Source organism: Rosa rugosa, chromosome 6 (assembly GCF_958449725.1).
Source record: "Rosa rugosa chromosome 6, drRosRugo1.1, whole genome shotgun sequence".
NCBI classification, from domain to species: Eukaryota; Viridiplantae; Streptophyta; class Magnoliopsida; order Rosales; family Rosaceae; genus Rosa; species Rosa rugosa.
The window spans coordinates 54,637,537-54,651,647 of NC_084825.1; the positions used below are offsets into that span (position 1 = coordinate 54,637,537).

The 14,111-nt window shown below is 40.4% G+C and overlaps 3 protein-coding genes across 3 annotated transcripts; 1 reads left to right on the plus strand and 2 right to left on the minus strand.

Moving 5' to 3' along the window:
• Positions 1–141: 141 nt before the first annotated feature.
• On the plus strand, positions 142–3,534 carry LOC133715967 (uncharacterized). Its single transcript, XM_062142683.1, has 9 exons — positions 142–326; positions 452–546; positions 658–863; positions 1,075–1,263; positions 1,348–1,548; positions 2,216–2,369; positions 2,510–2,573; positions 3,150–3,215; positions 3,311–3,534. The coding sequence occupies exons 1-9, from the start codon at positions 173–175 to the stop codon at positions 3,385–3,387; spliced, it is 1,206 nt and encodes a 401-aa protein (XP_061998667.1). The 5' UTR covers positions 142–172; the 3' UTR covers positions 3,388–3,534.
• A 70-nt stretch (positions 3,535–3,604) lies between these two features.
• LOC133715968 (uncharacterized) lies at positions 3,605–6,217 on the minus strand. The gene is made up of 6 exons (XM_062142684.1): positions 5,870–6,217; positions 5,650–5,764; positions 5,292–5,407; positions 4,912–5,100; positions 4,272–4,414; positions 3,605–4,158 (listed from the first exon to the last, which is right to left on the minus strand). Exons 1-6 carry the CDS (start codon positions 6,097–6,099, stop codon positions 3,977–3,979), a joined length of 975 nt encoding a protein of 324 aa, XP_061998668.1. The 5' UTR covers positions 6,100–6,217; the 3' UTR covers positions 3,605–3,976.
• Positions 6,218–9,760: 3,543 nt separating this feature from the next.
• On the minus strand, positions 9,761–13,814 carry LOC133714113 (WEB family protein At5g16730, chloroplastic-like). Its single transcript, XM_062140190.1, has 3 exons — positions 13,429–13,814; positions 12,675–12,972; positions 9,761–12,382 (listed from the first exon to the last, which is right to left on the minus strand). The coding sequence occupies exons 1-3, from the start codon at positions 13,443–13,445 to the stop codon at positions 10,067–10,069; spliced, it is 2,631 nt and encodes an 876-aa protein (XP_061996174.1). The 5' UTR covers positions 13,446–13,814; the 3' UTR covers positions 9,761–10,066.
• Between the last annotated feature and the right edge of the window lie 297 nt (positions 13,815–14,111).

Sequence of the window (14,111 nt, forward strand, 5' to 3'; positions counted from 1 at the left end):
GAGCAGGCCTGACGAGTGCTCAAAATTCGGGAGCAGGCCTTAGACATTACAGGCCCAATTATGGAGGAGGCCTTAACCAACTGGGGAGCAGGCCTGCTTCTTTAACTTGGTTTTGGCCCAATACTGCATAAAGGCCGAATTGCAATGCTCATCGCGCGCACTCGGTCGACAAATGAGGATCCTCCGATTACTTCATCGCAGCAGCGTGCGGGAATTTTGTGGTGGTCTGAATTGGGGTTTGGCGGGAAGAGGTGTAATTGTAAAGGACAAAGCTTTTCAAAACTTGAACTCCTCTCAACTCTATCTCCATGGTGCAACAGTTGCAGGTACACTTACTTACTTAACCTACTTGAATTCCTGATTCCTGATTCCTGATTCCTGATTCCTGATTCCTGATTCCTTCATATTTACATACTACTACTTAAATCATTCTCCTTTTTGTGGCTCTTAGAATCACTGTCTGGACTTGCGGTTTATGTTAGAGGAAATGTCACCGGAGAAGCTTGTAAAATTTCCAAGCCGCAGTTCGGCAAACTTTTAAAACAGGCACGTTTGCTCTTTCTCTTCTTCTTGCTCTGCTTAGTGCTTAGCGCTTAGCGCTTAGCGCTTACCATCCATCTGTAATGCTCGCTTCAGTCTTATATGATGTTGATACAGGTTACGAATCACATATCATCCATGTCAAACATATATGTCCATGATGGGGCAGTTGGTTCATCACTCAAAGCTGGTGCAAAAGTTCGCGTTATAAGTGATAGCCCATCTGCTGTATTGTCACTTTCCAGCATTCTCTGGGGGACACCCACCCGTGCAGTCTCTCATGATTCTCGTCCTTTAACAGTTTATGTGGCTACTTCTATAAGGTGTGTTAACTTTTCATTCTCTCATTTTTATGTCAGTACTAACCCACAACTGCTGACAGACATATAGTTTTATGTCAATTAGCTAGGATATTTATTAAGTGGTCGAAATGCCAACCTTTAGATCGAAGATCCCTCCGTTTTCTGAAATTTATTACTGTTGCTACCTACATTTTCCTAAGCCAATTTGTATCTCTCTCATCTGATCATGCAGTCCAGACATTGGAGACATTATTGGCCTTGAATTGAAAGGAGAAAATGCACTTATAGCTGCTGATATTGAGCGTTCTTCACTTGTTTTATGTGGCAATGCCTTCTCAGATTCAAATGCAACTAAACAAGCACTAGCTGCCTTGTCCGGACCTGTTATATTTGCCCGAAGAGGCCTTCCCCTATCTGCAAGGTACACTTTCATTCTCTTTTGGAGCACTAGAGTTTTATTTTGGATGCACTGCGTGATTTACATTAGGAGGTTGCAAATTTTCAGGCTTTTAGTGTTTGGTGATTCTGTGCTTCTTTTATTTGCACCAGAAGATACCATTAAGGGGTGTGGAGATCTGTTGGTGCCAGGAGATATAGGTGTTATTCTTTCTTCTGAAGCTGTTGCCCCATTGTTTCAAACTGGAAGCTCTGGTAGCTCAAATCTATTCAAGTTGCCAGCTGCTGTAGTCCTTGCAACTTTTGACAGGTAATAGAACCCTTTACACAGTTGTTTGCTTCCGTCATGCTTTGAATAGGATCTGTTGTCTGTGCTGGCATAGTGTTTTCCTCCACTGTACAGTGTACAATTGATAATTATCTTTCAAAGGTTGGTTATTGGTTTTGTCCTTCTAAAGAAGGTTAAATACTTTTTATAGGATGATGTAAGATACAGTTGGATGCCGCATTTGACATCAACTGGACTAAAAACCTAAATTTTCATGGATCTATTGGGCATGTCGTACTGATTCTATAAGCCGTATTAACTAAGGTCAAGATATATTACAAACAAGTAAACTTTCCTGGTTTAGGCGGTAAAATTTGCAACACTGCAGTATGCCAAGTGTGAAGTTACCATTTATGGTAGTTATAAAGCCAGCCAATTCTGGGGTATTTTATGAAAGATGAGTTTAGGAACTACTTGTACCCTGGTCTATGAGTGATTTAATTATGCTGTCTCTTTTTCCTTTATGTAAACTCCTCTTTTCCTCAATAAATCGTTTTCAGTTTGTTGTTGTCAACTTATGTGAATGTCGGTGCATCTCAATTATTTTTCCTCAGAAGATGAAATCCACACCACCACTTGCTTCTTTTCATGTTTCTTCTGTTTCCTAATGTGTAAAAACACTGCCCTTTTTGCCATTCTGTTCAAGCAGTTCTGGTGTTATACCTTCTGTATCAAAGCTTGCACCTGGCCAGGCAGCTTATCACTTCCTGGCTGGTTATCAAAATGGGAAGTTCATGCCTGCATACAGCAAAGGCCCTTCATCTATTGACCTGTTGGAACTAGCGAAGGAGTTTCTGTTGAAGGTTAAGCTTGGATGATCTCATCAAAAAAGAAGAAAAGAAATTAAGTTAAACAAGTTGTTTTGTTAACAATATGCTTTCACCATTTAGATAAACTTAGTAATCTTGTTATACATTTATATGAGTAATTTATCTTACTGCAGTTGAAAGATGACCGGATCTCATCCTACCTGGTTAATGCCAATGGAGGAGAAAAGGGTGCAACTGGTAAGAGCAAATCGGATGACTTGGACTTTCTCTTGGATAGGGAGTAACATCTTGATGTGATTAGTTTTAGTGGCGTTCTGAAATCCATGTGACTTCTTTGACTTCTTTCTATACCCAGAATCAAATGTTCTGTGCAAAATGTTTTAACAAAGGATTATCAATCAGTTTCTTTCATTTTTCGCTTCTGCGGGTGTGTGTGGCCTATTATTTGGGGAAACTCAATGAATATGTATGTGAGGGCAAGGTGATTAAAGAAGATAAGTGCTATGCCCTGCTTCCTCCTTACTAATAATACAAGAAAGGTTGCTAGGTTAGAAGTACATGCAAGTATATCTGAATTGGTGGGTTTTAGTATTCAGTTGGAAAATGATGATAATTGAGTATAGTTCTAGTTTCTCTCATCTATGCATGCAGTAAAAAACTAAGGGGATGTAGCTCAAGCAAGCTAGCTGCACCGTGAAATCCTTATTTTCTATCTTGTGCTTCGCCATCCGTGTTATAATTTGACGGTGATTTCATTATAACACTCTGATTAGTTAATGGGTTGCTATGTCATTTATACGTGATATATATCAGGCAAAGATTTTGCTCGGTTGGTGGAATCAACTCTGTCAAATAACATCCCACCGTTCCAAGCAAAAGGTAACCTCAATCATGACCCTTTTACTGTCTTTCGCCTTCTTTGTGAATGAATGTGTGTATACCTATGATGAATTTTGTGTAATACAACATCTTAGGTGGGAATCTTCAAGACACATACAAGAGCTTCTTATCTAGCAGATTTGGAGAAGTGCCAGAAGAATTCTCATTCTGAGATTTAGTGAATTGTCTTACAAATCCATCTTCTCCCCAAGGTGATTCTTTCACTTAAAAGGCTCAAAAGGATAACCGTGTCTCTCTGTATGTAATCCAGCCAAATCGAATCAGCGCCTTGGTTGAGTTTGTATTATGAATTCATGTTTAAAATGTCATAATTACTTGCAACGTGGTATCTCAATTTTCTCTCCTTTCCATCTTTTTAAAAGAAAGTCTTGAGCAAGAATAACTCTCAAGTATCTCCATGATTCCATTTTAGAGCAACAATTATTGCGTAAAAAACACAACATGTAGTGTGCACGAGCAGCACGACCAAGGTTCACTAAACTTGCAAACATGCTGTAGCAGGTGAACTTTGGCCTTGTAGTTATACCTAACTATATGCACCCGTTTAAATTTGATTTGCAATAAGTAAATCATCCTAAACTTAGACCCCTTATTGCCATATGTACATCACCACGCATCTAAATGTAAAAGACGAGAATTACAAAGAAAAAGACTACTCCCATTGGCCAACAAAAGAAAAAACAGAAGACACTTTCTCGAAATCTTCAATCTGCACCAGTGAGTATTCAGCAGCAAAATCTTTAAGCACTCAGAGACATAGAACAAATTGAGGAGAGCTTAAACTTGCGGACTCTTGAAGAATTGTCAAGCTGAAAGACAACCTCCGTGCTTGACCTTACATTTGCTTCTTTCCACTCAGAAGCTGAAGCTCCTTCACTTCGGTAATCACGACGAGTATACAGAACTTGGAGCCTTGAAGGGGCTGCCAAAATAAAAGGATAACTAAGTGAACATATAGCTTAAGACAGGCCTCTTCATTGTAGAACATTTCGAATTAGTTAAGCATAAATAATAACCAGAAACGTGAGAAATTACCAAATCCAAGCATGCTTGTCTTTTGGACAACAAGGCGGCTAATTTTTGATCTTTTAATATGCCTCAAAGCCTGAACATCTTCCTGCTTACCCTTGAATTCCAGAAATTCCCCAAGAACATACTTGTTACCTTTAAGCTCCAACCTGCAGGCCAATCATGAAACAAGGTTTTCCTCAAGTGGCACGCATCAACAGTAACATGGAAAAAAAAAAATCCCATACATGAATGAACCAGATGGATCCTTAGATATATAACAGTCAATTTCCCTGTGATTCCAAATTGGATGGAAAGTAATGGCTTAAAGAATAAAGATAAGTTGAAGCGCTGCCTCATCCCAACATCCCAAGTGACTTCCCCTCCAGTGGAGGAGTCTAACATTATTGTTGTTCATAGTGATGCTAGCTGATACTTGGATAATCTCACCGTATTTAGTTACCCATCTGTTTCACTTTATTTTTATTTTTTTACCAATGCCATCTATTGATTTATTATATGTTTGCTTGTGTATACTATGCAATGCATATCATAATTCTGCATTGTATCAGATTAAAGTTCAGCTTGCTTCACCGAGGCCTAAAAGATAAAACCTCATCCAATTCCCATGCAATATTTACCAGCAAAAGGTGTAGAGGGAACAAACCTATCCCACATTGGTGCTGTACTAAGAATGAAATTAAGGTTCTGATGAATAGATTCTTGCATCTCTTTCTTTCCACCACGGAATGCGCCGTTCATCCAACCAGAAAACATACTTTTTGGTTCTGGTTTCATTTGTACCCACTGGTCATAAGTAATGATTTCTGGTGGGAAACTGCTTGACTGAATAGTACTACAAGAAAGAATGTATGTGAAATAAGACTTTTAATACAGATCAATTATTAGGAATTAGCATATGGAGTCTAATGAAGTTGCATTCCATATTTCACTGCACTTGAATGTTTTTGTAAAGACAGTCGGCAGTTTAACTTGTTCAGATATATACTACTCATAGAGGTCGGATTAGGAAATGTGAGCACATACCATACTTTTGGATTGGAAAGTATTACTTTGCAAGACAAATATCCTTGTGGTAAAGCAGCTCCTCTTTGTTCAAGATAGGACTCAAGAATTGAAGCTTGTCTTTTTGTCTCCGCCAGCTGAAACATACAAAAATTAAACGAAACACATGTAAGACCTCAATTTCCCTGCTGTCTCTTTTGCTGATAATACTGTGAAGGTATTACTGAAAGATCCAAAAACCAAACAGAAGAGATTATCAACAAAATACGAAACAAAGTCAATAATCAGAAATCAAAAGTCATATGCAATGCAACTAGTCAACAAACATAAGATGGTATGCTAGTGCTAGTAGAGAGGAGAGAAGAGGTGAGTGACTGACAGGATCAGGATGCTGCTCTGATTTGTGTTTAGTGAGGCTCTCAGAAACCCAGCTGCCATCGGGCTTGACGGAGATGAATCCTGACAAGTTCTTCACGGCTATCACCACTGCCTGCCTTTATTATTTATTATTATTATTGTTATAGAAGAATATAGACAGTAGAGTCTGTTAGCCAAGTGAATCGGCCCAAATTGGAGAAGAAAAAGGAAGAATTACGTACCCTTTGCTGAGGAGAACCAAATCGATGTGCTGAGGGGAAGCGGTATCGGCGTCGGGGATCCGGAGGCCAACGTAGACCTTGGCGCCATCGTAGAGCTTAGCGAGCCTGTCGGCGACGGCGAAGAGAGCAGTAGAATCAGAGGTCTCGATATCCAAGACGTCGTCGCCGTCGGAGAAGATCAACTTGTACAGTCTGTAAAGCACCAGGCCGCAGATGATTTCGAACCACATGTTGCTTGCCGCCCGCCCGCCGACGACTCAATTCCGATTTGGATTTGAGAGCGAGTGAACTGGATGATGGATTTTTTTTACGAAAAGTTTTCTTTTCTTTTCTTTTCTTTTCGACGAAGTAATGTAGATTGTAGAGGGACTAATGTGTAATTGTGTGACCGAGTGAGTTACCCTACTGCCTACTGCCTACTGCCTACTGCTTACTGCTTAACGCGCTCCTTCATATTTGTTTACTTTTGTACGTCAACTCTTCTACCATCATAGACTAGCTTCAGATTAGAGAAAAATTCAGCTACCGTCCCCAAACTATGCTGCCAAGGCCAATTTGATACCCGAACTCTCAAAAGTATCAATGTGATACCCAAACAAATATTTTGACACCAACGTGATACTTCCGTCCAAAATTTCTGACGGCACCGTTTCTTTGCTGACGTGGAGACAAAATTTTTTTTTTATCAAGGGCAGATTAGTCTTTCACTACTAGCTAATTAAAAAAAAAAAAAAGGAACGAAACCATGAACCGAGCTCTCTCTCCCAACTCCAATTCTTCTCCTTCTTCCCAACACTACCTCCTCCCACTCCAATTCTTCTTCTTCTTCTTCCCAACACTACCTCCAATCATAACTCAGATTCACCTCTTCCTTTCTTCGCTTTACTTTAGCTCTCTCCTCTCTTCAATCTTATCTCCGACATAATGCTATCTATCACCTCCATATATGTGTTGTCTATCCATTTCTGAGCTCCTATTCAAGTTTCAGTTTCTGGGTTTTTGTTCTTTCCTCTGCTTTAATTACCAGTCATGTTTTTAACTTTTTATTTATTTATTTTCATTCATTTCTGTTTTCTGGGTTTTTGTTTGAACTTTAAACAGCTCTTTTGGGACTTATTTCTGATTATTTGCTCAATAAAGCCTTGAAATTTGAGTCAAAGATTCATGCTTCCTGGGTTTCATGTAGGAATATCTTCCCCATGAGTCAAAGATTCAACCCTGTTCTTGCCACTGGCACCTACATCCGATATACTCAATTTCAAAATATCTTAAACCACATCAAGCTCAAATTTTGCTACAAAACTATGTGAATACCCAGAAAAATCATTGTCATCATCATCAATCAATTTGTCAAAGAAATCCTCGTCGGTCTGAACAAAATTTTCCGCAGGTGCAGTAAAAGCATAAATTTACATGAATAGCCGGCAAGCTCCAGAAAACCGCCACCACGCCATCACCACGCGTCAAAACAGCGCCAACCCGAAAACCTCCGTCGCAGCACAGCCCTAACACGCCGCAAGACACCCCTACACTAATCTGAAGACCCCCAGCAGATCCAAGACAGAGATCGAGTCAGATCCCATCGGGATCGGCCCCACCAACACCAGATCCGAACAGCCACAGCCAACACACGCAGGGCGATGACGTCAGAAGCCACCGCCGGAGCCCCGAGATCCGTCGCAGCACCCCCGCGACCATCACCCATGAACCGAGATGGCGGATCGATTTGCAGCACCCCCGCGACCGTCACCCATGAACCCAGATGGCGGATCCATTCGCAGCACCCCCGCGACCGTCACCCATGAACCCAGATGGCGGATCGATTCGCAGCACCCCCGCGACCGTCAACCATGAACCCAGATGGCGGATCGATTCGCAGCACCCCCGCGACTGTCACCCAAACCGGCACAACATCCCAGCCACCTACCTAGAGCCACGTCGCATCCTTGGCACCCCTCCACAGCTTAACAAACAGCCTCCCCTCCCGGACCGGAGCGCAGCGACGGAGGATCCATCGGCGATCAGCCGGGAGAGAGAGCCCTCCTCCGAATTTCCTTTCTTTTTTCCTCTCGCGCCTGGGGCGCGTTCTTTTTCTCCCTCACGAGTCCCCCTGATATCTTCTTTCGGTTTTTTTAAGTCCCAGAGACTCAGATCATCTGAGAAGAAGAAGAATAAGAAGATAAAGAAGATAAAGAACAAGGAAAAAGAAAAAGAAGGAAAAAAAAAAAAACAATTAACAAAGAAAAGGGCAAATTGGTCTTTTTCTTAGTTTTTGGTCTTCATGTGCTTGCCACGTAAGCAAAGAAACGGTGCAGTCAGAAATTTTGGACGGAAGTATCACGTTGGTGTCAAAATATGTGTTTGGGTATCACATTGATACTTTTGAGAGTTCGGGTATCAAATTGGCCTTGGCAGCATAGTTTGGAGACGGTAGCTGAATTTTTCTCTTCAGATTATATACCCACCCATATGAAGACAGTCTACTTATGTATTCTACTTAATGTATTATCATACATTAATGTACCATACCATAGCTCAAAGTTCAAAGTTCAAACACAAGCCCACTCTTTTATTTTGTTTCAGAAAGTAAGAAAATAGCAAAACAAAGCTTTCCACGATCATATGGACTCAATTTTGGTGATTTAAACTTCACATTGTTAGTGCATGTTTTTATCCGCTTTAATTTTGTCCACTTGAGTTGCTTCTTTTTGTTAATAAATAAAAAAATAAAAAAATCGGAGTTCGATCAGGTACAACCCTAGCACAACCTAATTCTAATTTATCAAAGTTGAATTTGAGCAGAAAATGGAAATGCGGAACTGTGGAAGAAAAACTTGAAACTGCAAGATTGCAAGGTAACTGTAATCCTCATCTTCATCCTAAATAGGAACAATATTAAACGTCTTTTAATAACTCTGTACAGAATCACATCAACTAAAAAACAAGTGCAAATATTCCATTCATTTGGATTAAGACAAAGAAAAAGAAAAGGATTTTGCTTTTTAGGTGAAACTATACCAAGTGCAGGTGGGGTGCTTTTGTCATGAAGAATCTTTGAATAATTTTCATACACAAATCACTTTTTCTTTTCCAAGGAAGTTTCAGATTAGCTTCACCCAAGAAAACATGAACCATTCGATTTGTGGTAATAGTTCCTTCATTCTACCCATATACGTGTATAAAAGTGGTACACGAACCGAGATAGTCAAATATTTAATTAGTAAAAGTTCTGCTGATGAATAAGATAATCCAAGCTATCCCAAGGCTCAACAGAACTGTTTAAGAAATGCTTCTTGGGAGGAACAAATCTTGCTACCAAAATAATAAGGACACGGCGCAGAAAAGTTCTCAGCTTGCCAAAGGAGACAAAAGCTAACAGGCAGCAAACAAAACAAAACTTCTGGTCTCCCAGACTCTCAGCTGTTAAAATATAGATAGTCTACAAACTTGCACTTGAGGCAATTGACAATTAGGTATTTGAATGATTGCATGTGCAGTCAGACACATTTCATTGGCCGTTATGTGTGTTTTGAGGTTTCAGAATCTGGAGGTAAGGATAGACATTCTGTATTTATATACAGTTGTTGTTCTTCCTCCAATGCCATTGACATGAATTTTTCCTTTCTGACACTCTTACCTTGCTGTCGAAGCCAAGCAGAACCGAGTTTAACCACAGCATCTACCTCATTACCATTACATTACCCACACCAAACATGAACACAGGATTCCCACTATGACACTTGGTAGATCAGTAGGACTGTTTTCTAGTTGGATGAAGAGAAGTAAGCTAGCAACATGATGAAATTACAACCAAGTTCATGATAAACATTATAAAATCAAACACTAAACTTGGAAGCTGTTTTGTTTTTAGGACAAACAAATAACACTCAGTTACCCAATAGATGAAATCACATTAAGATACAAGTTCATATGACCACTCCTTTTTCATGAAATCTAGCTTATCAGGCCAAGCAGAGAAACAAAATGAAGGGGAAAATATAAATCTTCATCACATACAAGAAACTGCCCAAATGGGAAATCACTTAAAAAAGTCCTAAAGATAATGCACACCTCTTCATTTTAAACCTATACTGGAAATCAGAACCAAAAGAATACGAAAGGACACAAATACGTGCAAAACAATATCCAGTATACTTGCCTGCTAATTGGCCACAAATCAGAGAAAGCTGGGTATCTCTACTTGTTGTTGCTAGTGCCCTTCTTCTTGAGAAGGCTTCCAAATTTGCGGAGTAAAGGCTTCTTCTTCTTCTGTTGTTGCTGCTTTGATGGAGAAGTTGCACTGTCATCAACACTTTCAGTTGAAGTTAATCCATTTATTTGATCCAATTTCTCACCACCATCCCCCTTTGAGTTCACTTCCTCTTCGAACGATTCCTGCTCCTGTTCTCTCTCTGGCGAAAATTCCTTCTTTTCAATCTTGCAGCTCTCCCACATTTTATATTCAACTTCTACGGAGTCATCTTCTTTCTCTTTGCTCTCATCACCTTTCGGTTTCCCATTCAGAGTGTCGATTTGAGCAGAATCCACATGTTCAGCCTTGCCATTCGAGACATTATTCTCTTGGCATAAATTTTCACTCTTCGGTTCCACACTTTGAGGTGGTGGAAGCTCCACTTTGAGTTTCTCTTCTCTTCCATGCCCATTCTCTTCAGAGAATTCGACTACCTTAGGAAGCAAATCATAGTCCTTCTCACTGTCCGTTAGCTCACCATTTTCCTCGGCTTGCTTCTTGGCCACAGCTTCTTCAAGTAGCTTTGACAATTCCTCCACCTTCTTATGAGAAGCAGCCTCCCTGTTCTGGAGCTCCTCATTTTCATGTATAACACTCTGGAACTCATTTTCTTTGTCCAATATGCTTTCCTTTAGTTTCATGTTCTCAGCCTTTGCTTCTGCAACAGCTTCCTGCAAACAGATAACCTCAGATTCAACTTCCTTCATGCTATCTTTCAACTGCGCTTCTTCTTCCTTCATAGCACAAGCTTCTTCCTCGGTGCTTTTGAGCAAATTTAGCAGCCTGTTTATTTCTTTTTCCATAGAAGAGTTTTCTTCTTCTGAATGCTTTACAGAATTCACCAGGTGAAGTTCTTTTTGCTCCCAGTCAGCCTTCGCATGTTGTAACTCAGTCTTGCATTGTTCTACATTACTTGTAAGAAGATGAATTTCATGTTTTGCATCATCAATTATGGCTTCATGCTTTTCATTGGTTGCTTTCAAGACCATTTTAAGGTCTTCTATCTGCAACTCATAACTATCGTGCTCCGCTTGATTGGTTAGCAGCTTTTCTTTTGCTTCTCTAGCTTCTGTGGAGACTTCATGTAGGGCAGAAGCTAAGCTTTCCATTGCTTTTTTGCTCTTCTCTTCTTCATCCCTGGAATGTTCCAACTCATTTATGAGTTTGTTTTTTTCTTCTAACAGGCTTTGAACACTTGATGCTGCAAGTTTCTCATTGCTTAAAGCCTGCAATTTCTCCTCCTTCACAGTTTCGAGCTCAGACTTAAGTGACTCAACCATTTTTGTCATTTTCTGATTTTCTTCCTTGGTCGTACCAAGACAGCGTTCTGATTCCTCAAGATCTCCTCTATGTCTTACAATTGTCATTTCCAGCAAACTCACCTTCTCTTTAAGAGCAGCAATTTCAGATTCTGCATCGTGCAATAAGTCATGGTTTCCCTCTAGTTGTTTCATGACTGAATCTAAAGATTCTGATGCAGATTTCTCTGCCTTATTTGCTTCCTCAACCTGCATCTCTAATTCCTCAACCCTAATTTTCCACTCCTCAACAATACTGTGAGCATAAGATTCAGCCATCTTGGCTGACTCAAGCTCAACGTTAAGCTGTTCAATGGAAGTCTCTTTCTCCATCAATCTCTCCTCGTAACCTTTTGCTTTCTCAAGTTGCAGCTTGAGAGATTCTACCTCTGATTCAAGCTGAAGCACCATCTTGCTATGTTCACTAGTCTCTGATTCCTGCTTCGATTCTAGTAAGCCCTTCAACCGGGTCAACTCAGCCGAGAGAATCTCCACCTTCTCGACATGAATCTCAGCAATCTTAGTTGCATCATCAGCATGGTTCAGTGCCTGGTTTTTTGCATCACAGGTCATGGTCAGTTCTTGCTTCAGCTTTTGAAGTTCTTGAGTAGTAGAGAGTAGAGTAGCCACATCCAGCGCATGCTGATTCCTAACAGCTTCAAGCTCTTTCTCCCATTCACCTTCCTTCTTCTGGGCTGCTTCAATTCCTGCCTGTTCCAACTCAACAGCACGAAACTTTTCGATTTCTGAATCCTCTTGGGCTCGCTTTTGAGCCACCAAGGCATCTCTGAGCTTCTCATTTGCCTCCTCAGACACTCTCTGTGCTTCTTTCAAATCATCGATTGCTTTTGCCTTCTCTTTTTCAATCAAATCTATCTGCTCCTTTGCTTTCTTTAGATCTTCCTGAACAAGACTCAACTGAGCCTGTAATTCTGATCCCTTAGTGCCCCGTGTGGGTTGTTTCTGGAAATCATTACAGATCAACATTCACATTATTGTTTATTTCAAAAGGAGGGAGGGAGGGAGAGAGAAAGAAGAGATCTTGGTTACTTTAACATTCAAAGAGGAAAAGAAATGCAATGGAACAATTTCTCTTGCAATAGAATCAATGAGAAGAATGAAAAATGAAAATTGCTATTCCCATTAATGAATACAATTTAATTTTTAAGAAGCCTATAATTAAGTATCCTCCATTGCATATTTTTGTTGTAGGTTAAATGCAAGTAAAGAAATAAAGTAAAAAATGAAAGCTTACTTCAGCTGGCGGCGGGGTAGTGATCTTGGGTGATCGACGCTCAATTGTTGTTGGCTTGGGGGAGTTGACAGGGCGCGGGGACCGATCAATTGAAAGGCGAGAATTCTGCAAAGGAGAAGGAGATGCTGCTGAATCGGATTCTGATTTAGCAGCCGCTCCCGCTCCCGCTCCAGCTCCCACTGCCCTGCTCAGTTTACTCACTCGCGGGGTTGCTGGTGATGCTTTCTTAGGAGTTTCAGATGCTGCTTTCTTAGGAATTTCAGATGCTGCCTTTTTAGGAGTTTCAGATACACTAGATCTGTTTGTTTCAAGTTTAAACAACAACCCATTAAACCATATGTTTGTATGATACCAACAGCAGAATCAAATCAAATTGTGGTAAAATCTTAAAAAGGAGATGGATCTAAACCAAAACTGAAACTTTGTGCAGAGACGTGAAAATATTATACTGAAAAATTGTTGATAGCAGATCGAACAAAAGCAAGCAAAAATTCCACAAGTATATCGGGTGGGTCAAGAATCAAGACCAAATTCAGGGGAAAATTAAAGAAATTATTTGACTTTTAGTTGAACCGAGAAAAATAAGCAGATCCCTCCCTAGCAAATATTAACCAAGGGGAAATCACAAACAAAACCCCAAATTGATAACACATAGTAAAAGACAAAGACAAAGAAGAAGAAGAAGACCAAAATCATAATCAGATCTTGACCTGAGTGAGAGAGAGAGAGAGAGAGAGAGAGAGAGAGTGCTTACTTGGACTTGGAAGACATGGTGGTAGAAGAAAGTGGAGGCGGTGGTAGTGGTAGTGGTAGTGGAGCACTATGAGTATGAGTAGTAAGGTGTAAGATGAAGGAGATGGTGATGGGGTCCTAAAATGCTGACATTTCAAGTGAAAGCAGATGAGATGTGCAAGAAAGAAAGGGTTTACAAGATGACAGATGACATTATTATTATTGTAATTTCTGTACTTCTAGAAAAGGAAGGAAGACAGACTAAGTTCAAGTTGGAGAGAGGAACCAAAAACAGAGAATTTAACAGCAATTATGATCTGGGTTGGTTTTCCTGTCTCTCCTCTCAACTTCTACTTTTGTTGTACAATACCACTCCCGGTAACTGCTTTCTCAGAGAGAGAGAGAGAGAGACTGTGTGTGCGCGCACTTTCAGCTTCAGGAACAGATGATTCAGAAAAGACTAAGATACCCCCGTTATTTTTTTTTTAACTTGAGAACCCAAAGGCTTCCTAAGCCCAAAATAAACTCTTTCGGCGCATGTGAAATACTCCAACTGTGCATTGCAGCACAGTGCCTGACCACTTTGACAGCTTCGGAGTTCGAACCTAAGTTGGGGAGCACAGCCAACTAAGCAAAAACCACTAGGCCACTTGCAGTGATTAACCCCGTGGTTCTTTCTTTAACCTGAAAAGTGAGGAGGGTGTG